Source organism: Myxine glutinosa, unplaced genomic scaffold (assembly GCF_964187855.1).
Source record: "Myxine glutinosa unplaced genomic scaffold, kmMyxGlut1.1 SCAFFOLD_1180, whole genome shotgun sequence".
NCBI lineage: Eukaryota > Metazoa > Chordata > Myxini > Myxiniformes > Myxinidae > Myxine > Myxine glutinosa.
In genome coordinates, this window is record NW_027617275.1 from 30,697 (window position 1) to 45,986 (window position 15,290).

Sequence of the window (15,290 nt, forward strand, 5' to 3'; positions counted from 1 at the left end):
TTCCTCACTCTCCTTGCACTGCCCTCTCTCCTCCTCACCCCCAGGAGTACCTCTGGCTACAGCTTCCTCTCCGCTCCCACCTTTTGTTCATATGTGTTCTGTACCGTCCTCCAAACAGTGATGACTCCATTTACATTTCACTGTCTGACAACATGGACCAACTTCTATCCACTCATCCCAACTCTCTCTTCCTCATATGTGGTGACTTCAACTGTCATCATGCCAGCTGGTTGGGTGTGGGTTCCTCTCTCACCAGTCATGGCACCTCAGCAAAGGACTTCTGTGACTCACTGGGATTGACACAAACTGTCAATTTCCCGACCCGGAACTCAGCCAATGGAGTATCTTCTCTTCTAGACTTGGATATGACAAACTTCCCTGCTAATGTCTGCTGCTCTTCTTCTGCTCCAATCGGTTCTTCTGATCATGTGCTTGTCAAAGTGGACATCTCTCTGGCCATTCTCAGAGAGCCTCCTCAGCGTCGCGAGTCTGGCATTTCACTCAGGCCGACTGGGACGGTCTTCAAGCAGCGATCAATCGTCTGGATTGGTCTCCCATCTCCACTGCCTCTGACATCAATTCTTCCTGGGAATTCTTCCAAAGCAAACTGCTCTCTCTCATGCACAGATTTATCCCATCTCGTCTTCAGTTGTCTTACCCTTCCTCCCGTCCATGGTACACTGAATCTTGTGGTGAGGCAGTTGCCCTGAAACAACTTGCCTTTGCCTCTTGGAAGGCTAATCCAACTGAAGGCAATCTCAGTTCCTTCCACCAAGCTCGGAACAAGTGTGTGTCTACTCTCAGGAGTGCCAGGAAGCACTATCTCTCCACACTCAAGAATGAACTCTCAAACCTGTCTCCTTCCTCCAAATCCTGGTGGCGTCTGGTCAAATCCGTTTCTGGTGTTTGTTCCCCCTCCATCCCCTCCCTTACCTCAAATGGCCACACAGTTGACATCGCACGTGACAAAGCCGAATGCCTCAACTCTGTGTTCGCCTCAAAATCTTTAGTCCCAAACCCATCTCTCTCTGTTCCCACCTTTCCCAGTCGAACCCAACTGCTCCTGGACTCTGTGTCCTTCTCTCCTGACAAGGTGGAGTCTTTGTCTAACCTCGACTCTGATTCTGCAACTGGACCAGATGGCATCAGTCCACGGGTCCTAAAATCCTGCTCTGCCGCTCTATCTCACCCTCTCTCTGTTCTTTTCACCCTCTCTTTTGCTCAAGGTCATCTGCCAGCATCCTGGAAATCAGCAAACATTACCACTTTACACAAAAAAGGTGCAAAAACAGATCCTTGCAACTACAGACCAATCAATCTGCTCTCAATTATCAGCAAAGTCATGGAATCCATCATTGCATCGGATATGAAATCTTTCCTCTTCTCCAATGGCTTGATCTCTGATCATCAATTTGGTTTCAGACCAGGTCACTCTACTCTGGACATGCTGCTTCTGCTGTCTCAATAATGGATGGAGGTCCTCAATGCCAAACAGGAAATCAGAGCTGTCTCCCTTGACATATCACGTGCCTTCGATACGGTCTGGCACCCAGCTCTGCTCACCAAACTCTCCTCCTATGGTATCCATGGAAATCTCCATGCATGGCTTGTGGACTTCCTCTCTGGTCGTAGTCAATGTGTGGCCCTGAATGGATTTCTCTCATCTCCCCTTCCTGTTCAGGCTGGAATTCCCCAAGGCAGTGTTCTGGGCCCTGTGCTTTTTCTGGTCTTTATCAATGATCTCTCCGACTCTCTGAAAAATCCTCTCTATCTCTTTGCTGATGACTCCACTCTCTGCCGCTCCATTCCTCTTCCCTCAGATCGACAGTTTGCAGCCTCCTCACTCTCTGAAGACTTGGACAAAATCACAGACTGGTCAAACAAGTGGAACATGTCTTTCAATGCTGACAAATCTCACACTCTTACTGTGTCTCTCCGAAAAGATCGACTGGACAACCCTCCCATCTACTTTCTCAGCAATCCTCTCCAAGAAGTTCTGTCGCTCAAGCTTGTGTCTCACTATCTGCCATGATCTTTCTTGGGAAAACCACATTTCCAAGCTGGCCTCCAAAGCCAGTCGCCGACTGGGCATCCTCCGTCGTGCGAAGTCCTTCCTCGGCACACCTGAGCTCCTCACCGCATACAAGGCTTTCATCCGCAGCTCAATGGAATACTGTTCTCCCCTATGGGCCGGTGCTCCTGCCTCACACCTAGGTCGGCTTCACGCTGTTGAAACCAAAGCTTTCAGAATTATTGGAATCTCCCGCGATGAAGCTATCTCTGAGGGCCTTTCACTCACTCACCGCAGGCAGGTTGGTGGTCTTTCTGTCTTCTACCGACTCCTCTCCGGCCTTGCTCCCCCAGCTCTCTCTGTGCTCTGTCCCCCAAATATTCCTACAGGTCGCACAAGATCTGCCAGCAACCCTCTGATGGTTAAACTGCCGAAATCTCGGCTCTCTGCTCACCTTCACTCTTTCATTCCTCTTTTCTCCCGCCTCTGGAACAAACTCCCTCACTCCCTTCAATCCCACTCCTCCCTCCAGGTCTTTAAAACAGCTGTTCACCACCATCTCTTATCTTCCCCCATCCAAAACCTTGATCTTTTCTACCCCCGCTAATTCACCCCAGATCCACCTTGTTTGAAATTCCAACTTCTTTCCTGGAAGTCCTGGCAGTGTCCATATGTTTTATACCTCTCCCACACCCCCCCCCCCTTCCCATGCCCCGCCCCCCAAAGCCCTCTCCCCCTCACAGATCTCTCGGTCTCCATGTCTCTCTCAAATATTCCTCGGTCCCTGCTCTCAAATATTGTGTTTGTGTCCTTCCCCCTCCCTCCCCATCTTGTCTACCGCTCCCGATGTTGTATGTTTTATGTGTCGGTTTGTCTTTCTGTGTGATTAATGTTCGCTCTTTCACGAGCCTCGATCTTGTATACAAAAAAAAAAATAATAATAATAATAAAAAATAATGAAATAGCATATCTTGTGGATTTTTCCCATTGCTGTACCCTTCCATGTTGTCTTTACATTGCATGAAGTAAAGACGCAATTCTGCTGCGCACAAATACAAAACCTGATAATGTCTGTTGGTCCCGGTGAAGTTTGTGACCAATTCGATGAGACCAATAAATCTTAACAAGGAACTTTGATGCTGGAGGAGGCCATTTTGCCCGTCATGCCTGTGATGCACCACGACCACATAAAATGAATCCATCAGGCTCTCGACTCAATGATTCCAGGAAACCCCTCCAGTATGTGACACGTGAGTGAAAAGAGGGTAGTGACAGTGAATGCTCTGTTTTGCACCACAAGCGAGGGTTTTTTTTTTTTTTTTTTTTTTTTTTTTTTTTGTATTCAAGATCGAGGCTCGTGAAAGAGCGAACATTAATCACACAGAAAGACAAACAGACACATAAAACAAATAACATCGGGAGCGGTAGACAAGATGGGGAGAGAGGGGGAAGGACACAAACACAACATTTGAGAGCAGGGACCGAGAGACATGGAGACATCGAGAGATCTGTGGGAGGGACAGGGCTTTGGGGGGGAGGCATGTGAAGGGGGGGAGGCATGTGAAGGGGGGGAGGCATGTGAAGGGGGGGGGGGGTGGGAGAGGTATAAACATATGGACACTGCCAGGATTTCCAGGAAATAAGTTGGAATTTCAAACAAGGTGGATCTGGGGTGAATTAGTGGGGGTAGAAAAGATCAAGGTTATGGATGGGGGAAGATAAGAGATGGTGGTGAACAGCTGTTTTAAAGACCTGGAGGGAGGAGAGGGATTGAAGGGAGTGTGGGAGTTTGTTCCACAGGCGGGAGAAAAGAGGAATGAAAGAGTGAAGGTGAGCAGAGAGCCGAGATTTCGGCAGTTTAACCATCAGAGGGTTGCTGGCAGATCTTGTGCGACCTGTAGGAATATTTGGGGGACAGAGCACAGAGAGAGCTGGGGGAGCAAGGCCGGAGAGGAGTCGGTAGAAGACAGAAAGACCACCTACCTGCCTGCGGTGAGTGAGTGAAAGGCCCTCAGAGATAGCTTCATCGCGGGAGATTCCAATGATTTTGAAAGCTTTGGATTCAACAGCGTGAAGCCGAGCCAGGTGTGAGGCAGGAGCACCAGCCCATAGGGGAGAACAGTATTCCATTGAGCTGCGGATGAAAGCCTTGTAAGTGGTGAGGAGCTCAGGTGTGCCGAGGAAGGACTTCGCACGACGGAGGATGCCCAGTCGGCGACTGGCTTTGGAGGCCAGCTTGGAAATGTGGTTTTCCCAAGAAAGATCATGGCAGATAGTGAGACCCAAAAGCTTGAGTGACAGAACTTCTTGGAGAGGATTGTTGAGAAAGTAGATGGGAGGGTTGTCCAGTCGATCTTTTCGGAGAGACATAGTAAGAGAGTGAGATTTGGCAGGATTGAAAGACATGTTCCACTTGTTTGACCAGTCTGTGATTTTGTCCAGGTCTTCAGAGAGTGAGGAGGCTGCAGACTGCCGATCTGAGGGAAGAGGAATGGAGCGGCAGAGAGTGGAGTCATCAGCAAAGAGATAGAGAGGATTTTCCAGAGAGTCAGAGAGATCATTGATAAAGACCAGAAAAAGCACAGGGCCCAGCACACTTCCTTGGGGAACTCCAGCCTGAACAGGAAGGGGAGATGAGAGAAATCCATTCAGGGCCACACGTTGACTACGACCAGAGAGGAAGTCCGCAAGCCATGCATGGAGATTTCCATGGATACCATAGGAGGAGAGTTTGGTGAGCAGAGCTGGGTGCCAGACCGTATCAAAGGCCCTTGATATGTCAAGGGAGACAGCTCTGATTTCCTGTTTGGCATTGAGGACCTCCATCCATTGTTGAGACAGCAGAAGCAGCATGTCCAGAGTAGAGTGACCTGGTCTGAAACCAAATTGATGATCAGAGATCAAGCCATTGGAGAAGAGGAAAGATTTCATATCCGAAGCAATGATGGATTCCATGACTTTGCTGATAATTGGGAGCAGGCTGATTGGTCTGTAGTTGCAAGGATCTGTTTTTGCACCTTTTTTGTGTAAAGCGGTAATGTTAGCTGATTTCCAGGATGCTGGCAGATGACCTTGAGCAAAAGATAGGGTGAAAAGAACAGAGAAGAGGGTGAGATAGAGCGGCAGAGCAGGATTTTAAGACCCGTGGGCTGATGCCGTCTGGTCCAGTTGCAGAATCAGAGTCGAGGTTTGACAAAAACTCCTCCACCTTGTCAGGAGAGAAGGACACAGAGTCCAGGAGCAGTTGGGTTCGACTGGGAAAGGTGGGAACAGAGAGAGATGGGTTTGGGACTAAGGATTTCGAGGCGAACACAGAGTTGAGGCATTCGGCTTTGTCACGTGCGATGTCAACTGTGTGGCCATTTGAGGTAAGGGAGGGGATGGAGGGGGAACAAACACCAGAAACGGATTTGACCAGACGCCACCAGGATTTGGAGGAAGGAGACAGGTTTGAGAGTTCATTCTTGAGTGAGGAGAGATAGTGCTTCCTGGCACTCCTGAGGGTAGACACACACTTGTTCCGAGCTTGGTGGAAGGAACTGAGATTTCCTTCAGTTGGATTAGCCTTCCAAGAGGCAAAGGCAAGTTGTTTCAGGGCAACTGCCTCACCACAAGATTCAGTGTACCATGGACGGGAGGAAGGGTAAGACAATTGAAGGCGAGATGGGATAAATCTGTGCATGAGAGAGATCAGTTTGCTTTGGAAGAATTCCCAGGAAGAATTGATGTCAGAGGCAGTGGAGATGGGAGACCAATCCAGACGATTGATGGCTGCTTGAAGACCGTCCCAGTCGGCCTGAGTGAAATGCCAGACTCGTCGACGCTGAGGAGGCTCTCTGAGAATGGCCAGAGAGATGTCCACTTTGACAAGCACATGATCAGAAGAACCGATTGGAGCAGAAGAAGAGCAGCAGACATTAGCAGGGAAGTTTGTCATAACCAAGTCTAGAAGAGAAGATACTCCATTGGCTGAGATCCGGGTCGGGAAATTGACAGATTGTGTCAATCCCAGTGAGTCACAGAAGTCCTTTGCTGAGGTGCCATGACTAGTGAGAGAGGAACCCACACCCAACCAGGTGGCATGATGACAGTTGAAGTCACCACATATGAGGAAGAGAGAGTTGGGATGAGTGGATAGAAGTTGGTCCATGTTGTCAGACATTGAAATGTAGATGGAGTCATCACTGTTTGGGGGACGGTACAGAACACATATGAACAAAAGGTGGGAGCGGAGAGGAAGCCGTAACCAGAGGTACTCCTGCGGGTGAGGAGGAAAGAGAGCAGTGCAAGGAGAGTGAGGAAGAGAGTTTTTGACAAAGATAGCCACCCCACCACCAGGCCGAGGCTCAGGTCTATCATACCGGAGGAGGGAGTAACCAGGAAGAGATATTAAGGAATCAGAGACATCTTGAAGGAGGAAAGTCTCTGTTAAGCAGATCAAGTCTGGATTGTCAGAAGCAACCTGTATGGAGAGATCAGTCAGGTTTGAGCGAAGGCCCCGGATGTTTGAGGTCCATACCGTTAATGAAGAGAGAGGGGGAGCATCGGGTACAGGACAGGGGAGGGGAGGAGTAGGGTAAGATGAAGGATGAGAGGGGGAGGTAGGGAGAGCAGTTGATAGTGTTTCAGATGTTGCAGAAGAGTTCCAAGAAAGGGAAGGATGAGGAGGATGAAAGGTTTGCTGGTGAAGGGATGCGGCACAGTGAGGGGTTGTTTGAGGGGGGGCAGAGGAAAGTAGAAGGTTTGGGGGGGTGGAGGTATGAGATAGAAGGGAGACCAAGTGGGGAGGAGGCAGCTTGGAGGAGGAGGGGGGAGGAGAGAGAATTGGAGAGGAATGGTATGTGGGGAGAATTGAATGGGAGGGATTGGGGGGGAGTTTTGAAGGGCAGGAGTGAGGGGGGAGTTTAGGAGGGGAGGGGCAAGGGGGGAGTTTTGGAGGGAAGGGGAAAGGGGGGAGATCAGGAGTGGAGGGGCAAGGGGGGGGATTAGGAGGGGAGGGGCAAAGGGGAAGTTTAGGAGGGGAAGGGCAAGGGGGGAGTTCAGGAGTGGAAGGGCAAGGGGGGAGTTTAAGAGTGGAGGGGCAAGGGGGAAGTTTCGGAGTGTAGGTGCAAGGGGGGGGATTTGGATGGGAGGGGCAAGAGGGGAGTTTAGAAAGTGGATGATTAATGAAAGACGAACATTGATAACAAATTGGGTTTGTTGTGATTTTCAAGTTAGCAATCCGGTTCAGGATGATGGAGGAGGGATGGAATGAATGTGAATTTAGACCATGTAGTGAGGGAGACGTATAAGATATTGAATTTCTTTTTTTTGAAGTGGAATGAGTTGGAGAGGAAATTGAGAAAAGCCTTTTAAATAGGAAGAAAAACAGCGTGTTGTAATATACCACTGAATAAAAAACAGAAGGGGAAAGGTTAAACATATTTAAAAATATTTAAACAGAACTATGAACAATCTTATATGCACAAAAATACCAACGGGGGGAGAGCCGAGAGGGACCACCACGAGTCACGTGAACAGGGCAAACGGTGGATGGCAAGGAGATAATGGGGGTGGGGCGAACAGCACACCTGGACAGAAAATACAGGATGAGACAACAGTACACGTGGAGAAAAGAAAATAAATGTTTTTGGTTTTTTTTTTTTTTTTTTTGGGGGGGGGGGGGGGGGGGTGGGGATTTAGAACGTTAGACAGTATTATGTTCGGGGTAGAAGGGAAAAAACCAAGAGCCAAGCAAAACACACTTAAGTTAACAAAACACCGACGGGGGTACAACTACAGTACAAGGCCACACACGAGGAGCAGAACACGATTAATTAAATACGAGTTACAGGAAATTCAAACCAAAACTAACTATAATCAAACAATATCACATGGACGATAAAATAACGAATTGAAATTTGACAATCTATCTGGGGAAATGGGGGAGAAACACGTGGTCGAAGAACGAACGAACTAATAAGAAAGAATAAACGAATGAGCACAGAGAAGGTAATGTCTTTTTTTTTTGTTTTTTTGAGTTGAGATTTACATAAGGAAGTAGGCTTTGGGGTGGAAAGACTGCGAAAACAGAGAACGAAAGTTATTTGATCACAAACGACAGGCGCTGAGAGAAAAACAAAGCCTCAAGGTTGTACAGTGTACACTGTACAGGGCCTCGAGACGACACGAATTAACGCGATTTTCAATACAGGTATGAAAGATTTGCACCGAAAATCTTTGACGGGACAATATACGTACATACACCATAAAAGAAATACAGTTATAACGAAAATACAAATTGGAACAATGACTTAACTTCGATTTCGATGGAGAGCGTGGAGACCTGCGAAAAAACGAACCGTCGCCAGCAAGACCGGAAACGGAGCACCTCCAGCTTTTTGGTAAAAACGCTGCAATACGTGATGTATGACACCTCCAGCTAGTTTGCGTGTAGAGTTCCTGCGTCTTGTTACCTTGTCTATCCTTGTGTGTAAAGGTTTGTTGAAAAATTGATGACAAAACGTCAAACGGTAAAAAAAAAGGTTATGACCTGGACGGACAGCCGTGAACGCAAACCTACACTCTTGCCTGCCATGAATGAAGAGCAGCGGAAAGCTTCACCAATTATGGGGTTGTATAGTTTAGTGGCAGTGAAAATGGCCTCTAAAAGTGAAAAAATGAAAGTGAAAAGTGAAAAGTGAAAAGTGAAAAATGGTGAAAAGTGAAAAAGTGAAAAATGGCCTCTAAACGGTGGTTTTTATAGTTTAGTGGCAGCAGCACCCGCTCGACCTTTACTGAATAAGGTCAGGTAGTATTCCTCAAAGTGGATCGTACGTGTGCAAGCACGCACATACGTGCACATACGTGCACGCACACACACACACACACACACACACACACACACACACACACACACACACACACACACACACACACACACACACACACAATTGTGCAAAACCCTGTCTCCTGAGCTGACTAATAATGCATTCTATTGCAGAATTTCCTTTTTGTCAATAAAGAATCTGCTCACCAAAAGTGAAAGAAAGTCAAATACAACAAATAACGTACAACTTTTCAGAGCAAACAACGGCTCTAACATATCACCGAGCAAAACTCACCTTCGCCAACCATGGCCACCCCAATAGACATGCCCAGGAACTTGCTCTTGGTCCAGACATGCATGTTGAGGCACATGCCCTTGTCGGGGCATTCTACGTAGAATGCAGATATGGGAGGATGATGTGACACTTGCTCAGCAATGTACCACATGCAGCATTGTGAAGTGGCCTTTCCAGCATCTTCTGAACCACTCTCCGCACTTCCTATATTCACCGGTTGATCTGGTATCTTTTCATCAGCCCCTAAGTTCAAGTCTCTTGCAGTTTGTGTGCTCTCTGTCGGTGTTGCATTTCCTGCACTCTTGCTTGGAGTGAACCATGAGCAGCGGAAAGCTTCCCCAATGATGGGGTTGTATGGTTTCTTGGCAACAGCACCCTTGCGACCTTCACGGAATGAGGTCAGGTAATACTCCACAAAGCGGATCATACGTGCTTCCGCTGTGGGAGCATCCGCAATGGCCAGGAAGAGATCCGGGTGCGAGAGGAAGTCTGCAAACATCTCCAGCAGTGACCGGCACTCCAGGATAAACGTTGGGAGAACGACCTGCACAGGCATTGTGGGAAGTAAAGTTGTGTGGAAATGTAATCGTTTTTTGGAGGCAATTTCAAATGTATACATCAATAACTCACAGAAATCATTGGCCATCACGTTATCTTGACATGACCTAAAAAGGAAAGTAGATATCCATACCTCTTATCTCTGCTCAAAGCAACCCTACGATTTTGCTGATTTTTACCAATATAAGATTTCCGCTTCCGCTTCCGCTGGAGTATTACTTTCGAGTTCCGCTTCCGGTCCCTCGAGCGACGGGGCTTGCTTTGATCTCTCCACGGCATCAAAGTTTGAGTGTTTTCCCGTTCGTTTCTTTGTCAAATTTCCGCTGCGTATTTTGTTGTGTATGTGTTATTGTGTGTTATTGTGTGTTTCTATTTGGTTTTGGTTTTGTAGTTGTTGCAAATTTGTGCGTAATTAGTCGTTTCTTTGTCCACGCCTCGTGCGGCCTGGTGTCTCGTGCGGCCTCCTCGTCTCGACTTGTGCCACGCCCCCTATATTCTTGTTTGTTCTTTCACCTCTGCTCCTGCTTTCTCAAATCCACGTTCTCACTTAGAGACTTTTCCCAGATTGTTTTCATGGTTTTGTTGAAATATTTCTTTAAATATGTTTAAACCGCAGCGGTGATCCCCCCCCAGGATTTCCATGTTTTAAACGTTTCCCAGTGTGTACCCTGGATAAGAATAGGTACGTCGTATCCCTGCGTGTCGTAGGAGGCGACTAAGAGGGTTGGCGTCAGGAAGGGCATCCGGCCATAAAAAACATTGCCTCAAAAAGAGAACCATGACAATTACAACTACATATGGGCAGGGTACAGCCCGAAGTGGAGATCGGTTTCTGAGGTTTGGGACATGGAATGTAGGGACAATGACAGGGAGATCAGGAGAAGTGGTGGAAGTATTGGTCAGAAGAAGAGTGGACATATGTTGTGTGCAAGAGACGAGATGGAAGGGAAGTGGTGTGAGAATGGTGAAGGGTAGGCAGGGACAGAAATACAAGTTTGTGTGGCAAGGGTGCCTGGAGGGCGTGAATGGTGTTGGTGTCCTGTTTTCTGAGGAGTTTGTAGACAGTGTGGTGAGTGTGACTAGAGTGAGTGATAGGTTGATGATGGTGAAAATGATGATTGGAAAGCTCTTGGTGAACGTCATCTCGGGATATGCTCCGCAGGTTGGTCGGAGCGATGAAGAGAAGGACAAGTTCTGGTGTGCGATAGAGAAGCTGATGGAAAACGTGAAAGATGAGGAAGTTGTTGTGGTAGGAGGAGACCTAAATGGACATGTGGGAAGGAGTATGGATGGTTTTGAAGGAGTTCATGGGGGTTACGGATATGGTGTGAGAAATGGAGAAGGTGAAAGGATTTTGGAGTTTGCTGATGGAGCTGATTTGTTGATTTGTAATACTCAGTTCCAGAAAGAGGATAATAAGCTTGTTACATACACGTCAGGTGGGTCAACGACAACCGTTGACTACCTGATGGTGCGTAGGCGAGATAGGGGGCACCTCCGAGACACAAAGGTGATCCTGGGGGAGGAGGCTGTTTCACAGCACCACTTGGTTGTCTGCGACGTAAGGGTGAAAGGTGCGAGGAGAGCTCGGCGGGTGAAGTACCAACCGAGAATGAAGGTGTGGAGGTTGAAAGAGGTGACAGTAAGGGAGGCATTAAAAGAGAGGCTGAGTAGGGTCGAGGATGATGTGGTTGAGCTTGAAAGTGGTTGGATGTCAATGAAAGCTAGTCTGTTGGGAGCCGTTGGTGAGGTATGTGGATGGACAAAAGGACCACCGAGGCACTCGGAAACATGGTGGTGGGATGATGAAGTTGGAAAGACGATTGACGAGAAGAGGAAGAAGTTCAAGGAGTGGCAGAAGGCGAAGGGTACGGGAGCAGAAACAGCAGAGCATGAAAGTTGTAAGGCAGCCAGGAAGGCTGCAAAGAAAGAGGTAGCAAAAGCGCAGGAGGCATGTAGGAAAATGTTCGGAGAACTCTTGGATTCGGAAGAGGGTCAGAGAGCGGTATTCAGGATTGCAAAGCAGATAGCGAAAGAGAGGTGTGATGTGATGGGGGTGAGCTGCTTGAAGGATGAAGTGGGACAAATCGTTGTCGACCCAGATGGAATTAAAGGAAGATGGAAAAGATATATGGAAATGCTGTTGAATACAGAGAATGAATGGGATGGCAACATAGAGAGTAACCCAGTTTTAGGACCGGCAGAGAAGATAACTGAGAAGGAAGTTGAGGAAGCGATAAAAGCAATGAAGGGTAGAAAAGCGGGAGGGCCGACGGGAGTTGTGGGAGATATGTTGAAGGCAGCAGGAAGTTGGGGTGCGAAGAGAATGACAGAGATCTGTAATCTGGTGGTGAAAGAAGGCCGCATTCCAGTGGTTTGGGAACTGAGTACCCTCGTCCCTCTATACAAGGGGAAAGGTGACCCTCTGGAGTGTGGCTCGTACCGAGCGATAAAGTTATTGGAGCATGGAATGAAGGTATTGGAAAGGGTTGGAGAGGAGGATAAGGAAGAAAGTGAAGATCGACGAAATGCAGTTTGGATTTATGCCAGGAAGAGGAACGACAGACGCGCTTTTCATTGTGAGGCAGTTGCAGGAGAAGTACATGGAGAAGAGGAAGAAGTTGTTTCTTGGGTTTGTTGATCTGGAGAAAGCATTCGATCGGGTTCCACGCAAAGTATTGACATGGGCATTGAGGAAGTTAGGAGTGGAGGAATGGTTGATCAGAGTAGTGATGGCAATGTACAAAAGAGCACGCACAGCTGTAAGGACGAAGGACGGGAACAGTGGTGAGTTTGAGGTGAAGGTGGGAGTGCATCAGGGGTCGGTACTAAGTCCACTACTATTTGTAGCTGTGATGGAGGTGCTGGCTCAGAACGTAAAGGAGGGTTTACCGTGGGAGTTGTTGTATGCAGATGATCTGGTGTTGATTGCGGAAAGTATGGATGGACTGAAGGAAAAGATGAACACGTGGAAGGAATGTATGGAGACAAAAGGTCTGAAGGTGAATATCGGAAAGACGAAGGTGATGGCAAGTGGTAAAGCATGTGGTGAGGTGGAAAGAACTGGGAAGTGGCCCTGTGCTGTGTGTAGGAAGGGTGTCGGAGTGAACTCCATTCAGTGTACAATGTGCGCTGAGTGGGTTCATCAAAAATGTAGTGGTCTGAGAGGGTCATTAACCAGTGTGGCAGCTACATTCAAATGTAAGGTGTGCACAGAGGGAGCTGCAGATGGAGGAAATGTTGAGTTGGATCTTGGAGACGGAGTGAAGCTGGAAGGTGTGAAAACATTTTGCTACCTCGGAGACATGCTGAATGGAGAAGGTGGATCAGACTCGGCAACGGTTGCTCGAGTGAGATGTGCATGGAAGAAGTTTCGGGAATTGAGTGGCGTGCTGATGATGAGGGGATTGTCGTTGAAGCTGAAGGGAAAGGTGTATGCTGCATGTGTGAGAAGTGTTATGATTTATGGGAGCGAGACATGGGTAATGAACGTAGAGCAGCAACGAAGGTTGGAAAGGGTGGAAATGCGAATGGTTCGACGGATGTGCGGAGTATCGTTGAGAGAGAGGAAGACAAATGATAAATTGCGAAAGATGATGGGAATAGAGCCTGTGATTGATGCTGTGAAGAGGAACAGGTTGAGATGGTTTGGTCATGTGTTGAGGAAGGATGAAAGTGACTGGTTGAGAAGAGTGATGGAAATGAATGTAGAAGGAAGTAGAAGACGGGGAAGACCGAGAAAGACTTGGCTAAAGATGGTGGAAGAAGAAATGCGGGCAAGGGGGTTAACAAGGAGAGATGCAGAAAATAGGGCAAAATGGAGAAGATTGTCATGAGGACCGCAAGGCTAACCCCCGCTCTAGCAGGGAAAATGGCCTTTAAAATGCATGTTGTTGTTGTACCAATATAAGATTTCCAGTCGAGTGATCTTTATAAATGAGAAACAAGTATTCAGTTTGCGCACACGCGCACACGCACACACACACACACACACACACACACACACACACACACACACACACACACACACACACACACACACACACACACACACGCTAAACTGGGAGCAGGGTGCTATGAGAGGTGGCTGTGTTAATTTGGGAATGGGAGGGCTGTGGGAGAGGGGGGGTGTGCTAAACTGGGAGTGGGAGGGCTATGGGAGAGGTGGGTGTGCTAAACTGGGAGTGGGAGGGCTATGGGAGAGGTGGATGTGCTAAACTGGGAGTGGGAGGGCTATGGGAGAGGTGGGTGTGCTAAACTGGTAGTGCGAGGGCTATGGGAGAGGTGGGTGTGCTAAACTGGGAGTGGGAGGGCTATGGGAGAGGTGGATGTGCTAAACTGGGAGTGAGAGAGCTAAGGGAGAGGTGGGTGTGCTAAACTGGGAGTGGGAGGGCTATGGGAGAGGTGTGTGTGCTAAATAGAGAAAATAAAAATTTAGAAAAGGAAGATTCAGCTTGGTTTAAGGATCAAGTTCGGAGAGAGAGCTCATGACCCAGTCAACATCGGTGTCAAGAATATCTGGGCCAAGTCTCCCAGCATTTTGTACACCTGATCTAACAGGTGATGGAGAGAAAGCCAAAGACTTGATTATCCAGAACCTAACACAGCTCAATAGGTCGGCGTGGTACTCTCCAACAATATCCTAAGTTAAAACTCAAGCCGCAAAGCATAACTAGTGAAAAACGCTTTTTTCTTTTGAAAACACTTTTTGAAAACCCAACTTTTCATTGCAATCGTTTTTTAATTAATTTAATTTCTTTTTACTTTTTAATTGTTTAATTAATTTAATTTCATTATTGTAATAGTCTGTCTTTACTGTTGTCTTTTATTGTAACCCTATATCCTCCTAAAGTAAACAGTTGTGCAGAAATTCACCAAACTTAGTTATGATCGACACATGGCAAGAAAGTGTGATGGCAAATAGCTCAGTATCATTTTGGCCCTGCCCCTGGGGTGGGGTCAAAGGGTCAAATACCAAACAATGCAATTGCGGGCACATTTTAAACATTTTTTGGTGAAACTTTGTAAGAGCAATCAACAATGGGGAGGTCACATGACATGTGTAAATTCTTTTTTGGATTTAACCCGCGGGGGTCATGCGCCCAGGGAGTGGGGACTTAGAGGGTCACAACGGAAAAAACATTTTTAACTCAAAATTTGATATTGGGTCAATCCTGGTGGAACCTTTTGCCATCTTTCATCTTTGCTTTAGGTGGGAAGAGTATGGATTTGTGATGGTGTGCCGTCAACTTCGCTCAAGTTTGCACTTGCAGAGGTATTGTTTGAAACAAAATGGTGGATTACGCTTAAAAGCACTGGCTTGACTTGTAATGCCTCAGAAATAAAATAAAAAGATCAAACCAAGAAGCTGAATAGATTAAACCATGTAGAGACAATGATACATGAGTGTTACAAAAATTGTGTTTTTTTCCATGTATCTTTGGTTAATCCATTATTTTGGATACGGTACCGCTCCCCCTTCCATTTTTTCCCCCCTTTACTGCTCCATAGTGTAGGTAAGGTTTAGTGATAGATGTAATGAAGTGTTTTAATAAGTCATCGTGTGTTTTTGCGTTACATGTAAAAGGTATCAATAAATTATTTAATTACACCACGTC

General features: G+C 47.2%; 1 protein-coding gene across 1 annotated transcript in view; it reads right to left on the minus strand.

The window, feature by feature from the left end:
• Nucleotides 1-9,028: 9,028 nt before the first annotated feature.
• LOC137431857 (oxysterol-binding protein-related protein 11) overlaps nucleotides 9,029-15,290 on the minus strand; it is an 85,495-nt gene continuing 79,233 nt past the window's right edge. The window contains exon 8 of the mRNA XM_078769104.1: nucleotides 9,029-9,658. Within this exon, the coding sequence (XP_078625230.1) occupies nucleotides 9,089-9,658 (570 nt within the window). The 3' untranslated portion in view covers nucleotides 9,029-9,088. The remainder of the gene's footprint in view (nucleotides 9,659-15,290) is intronic.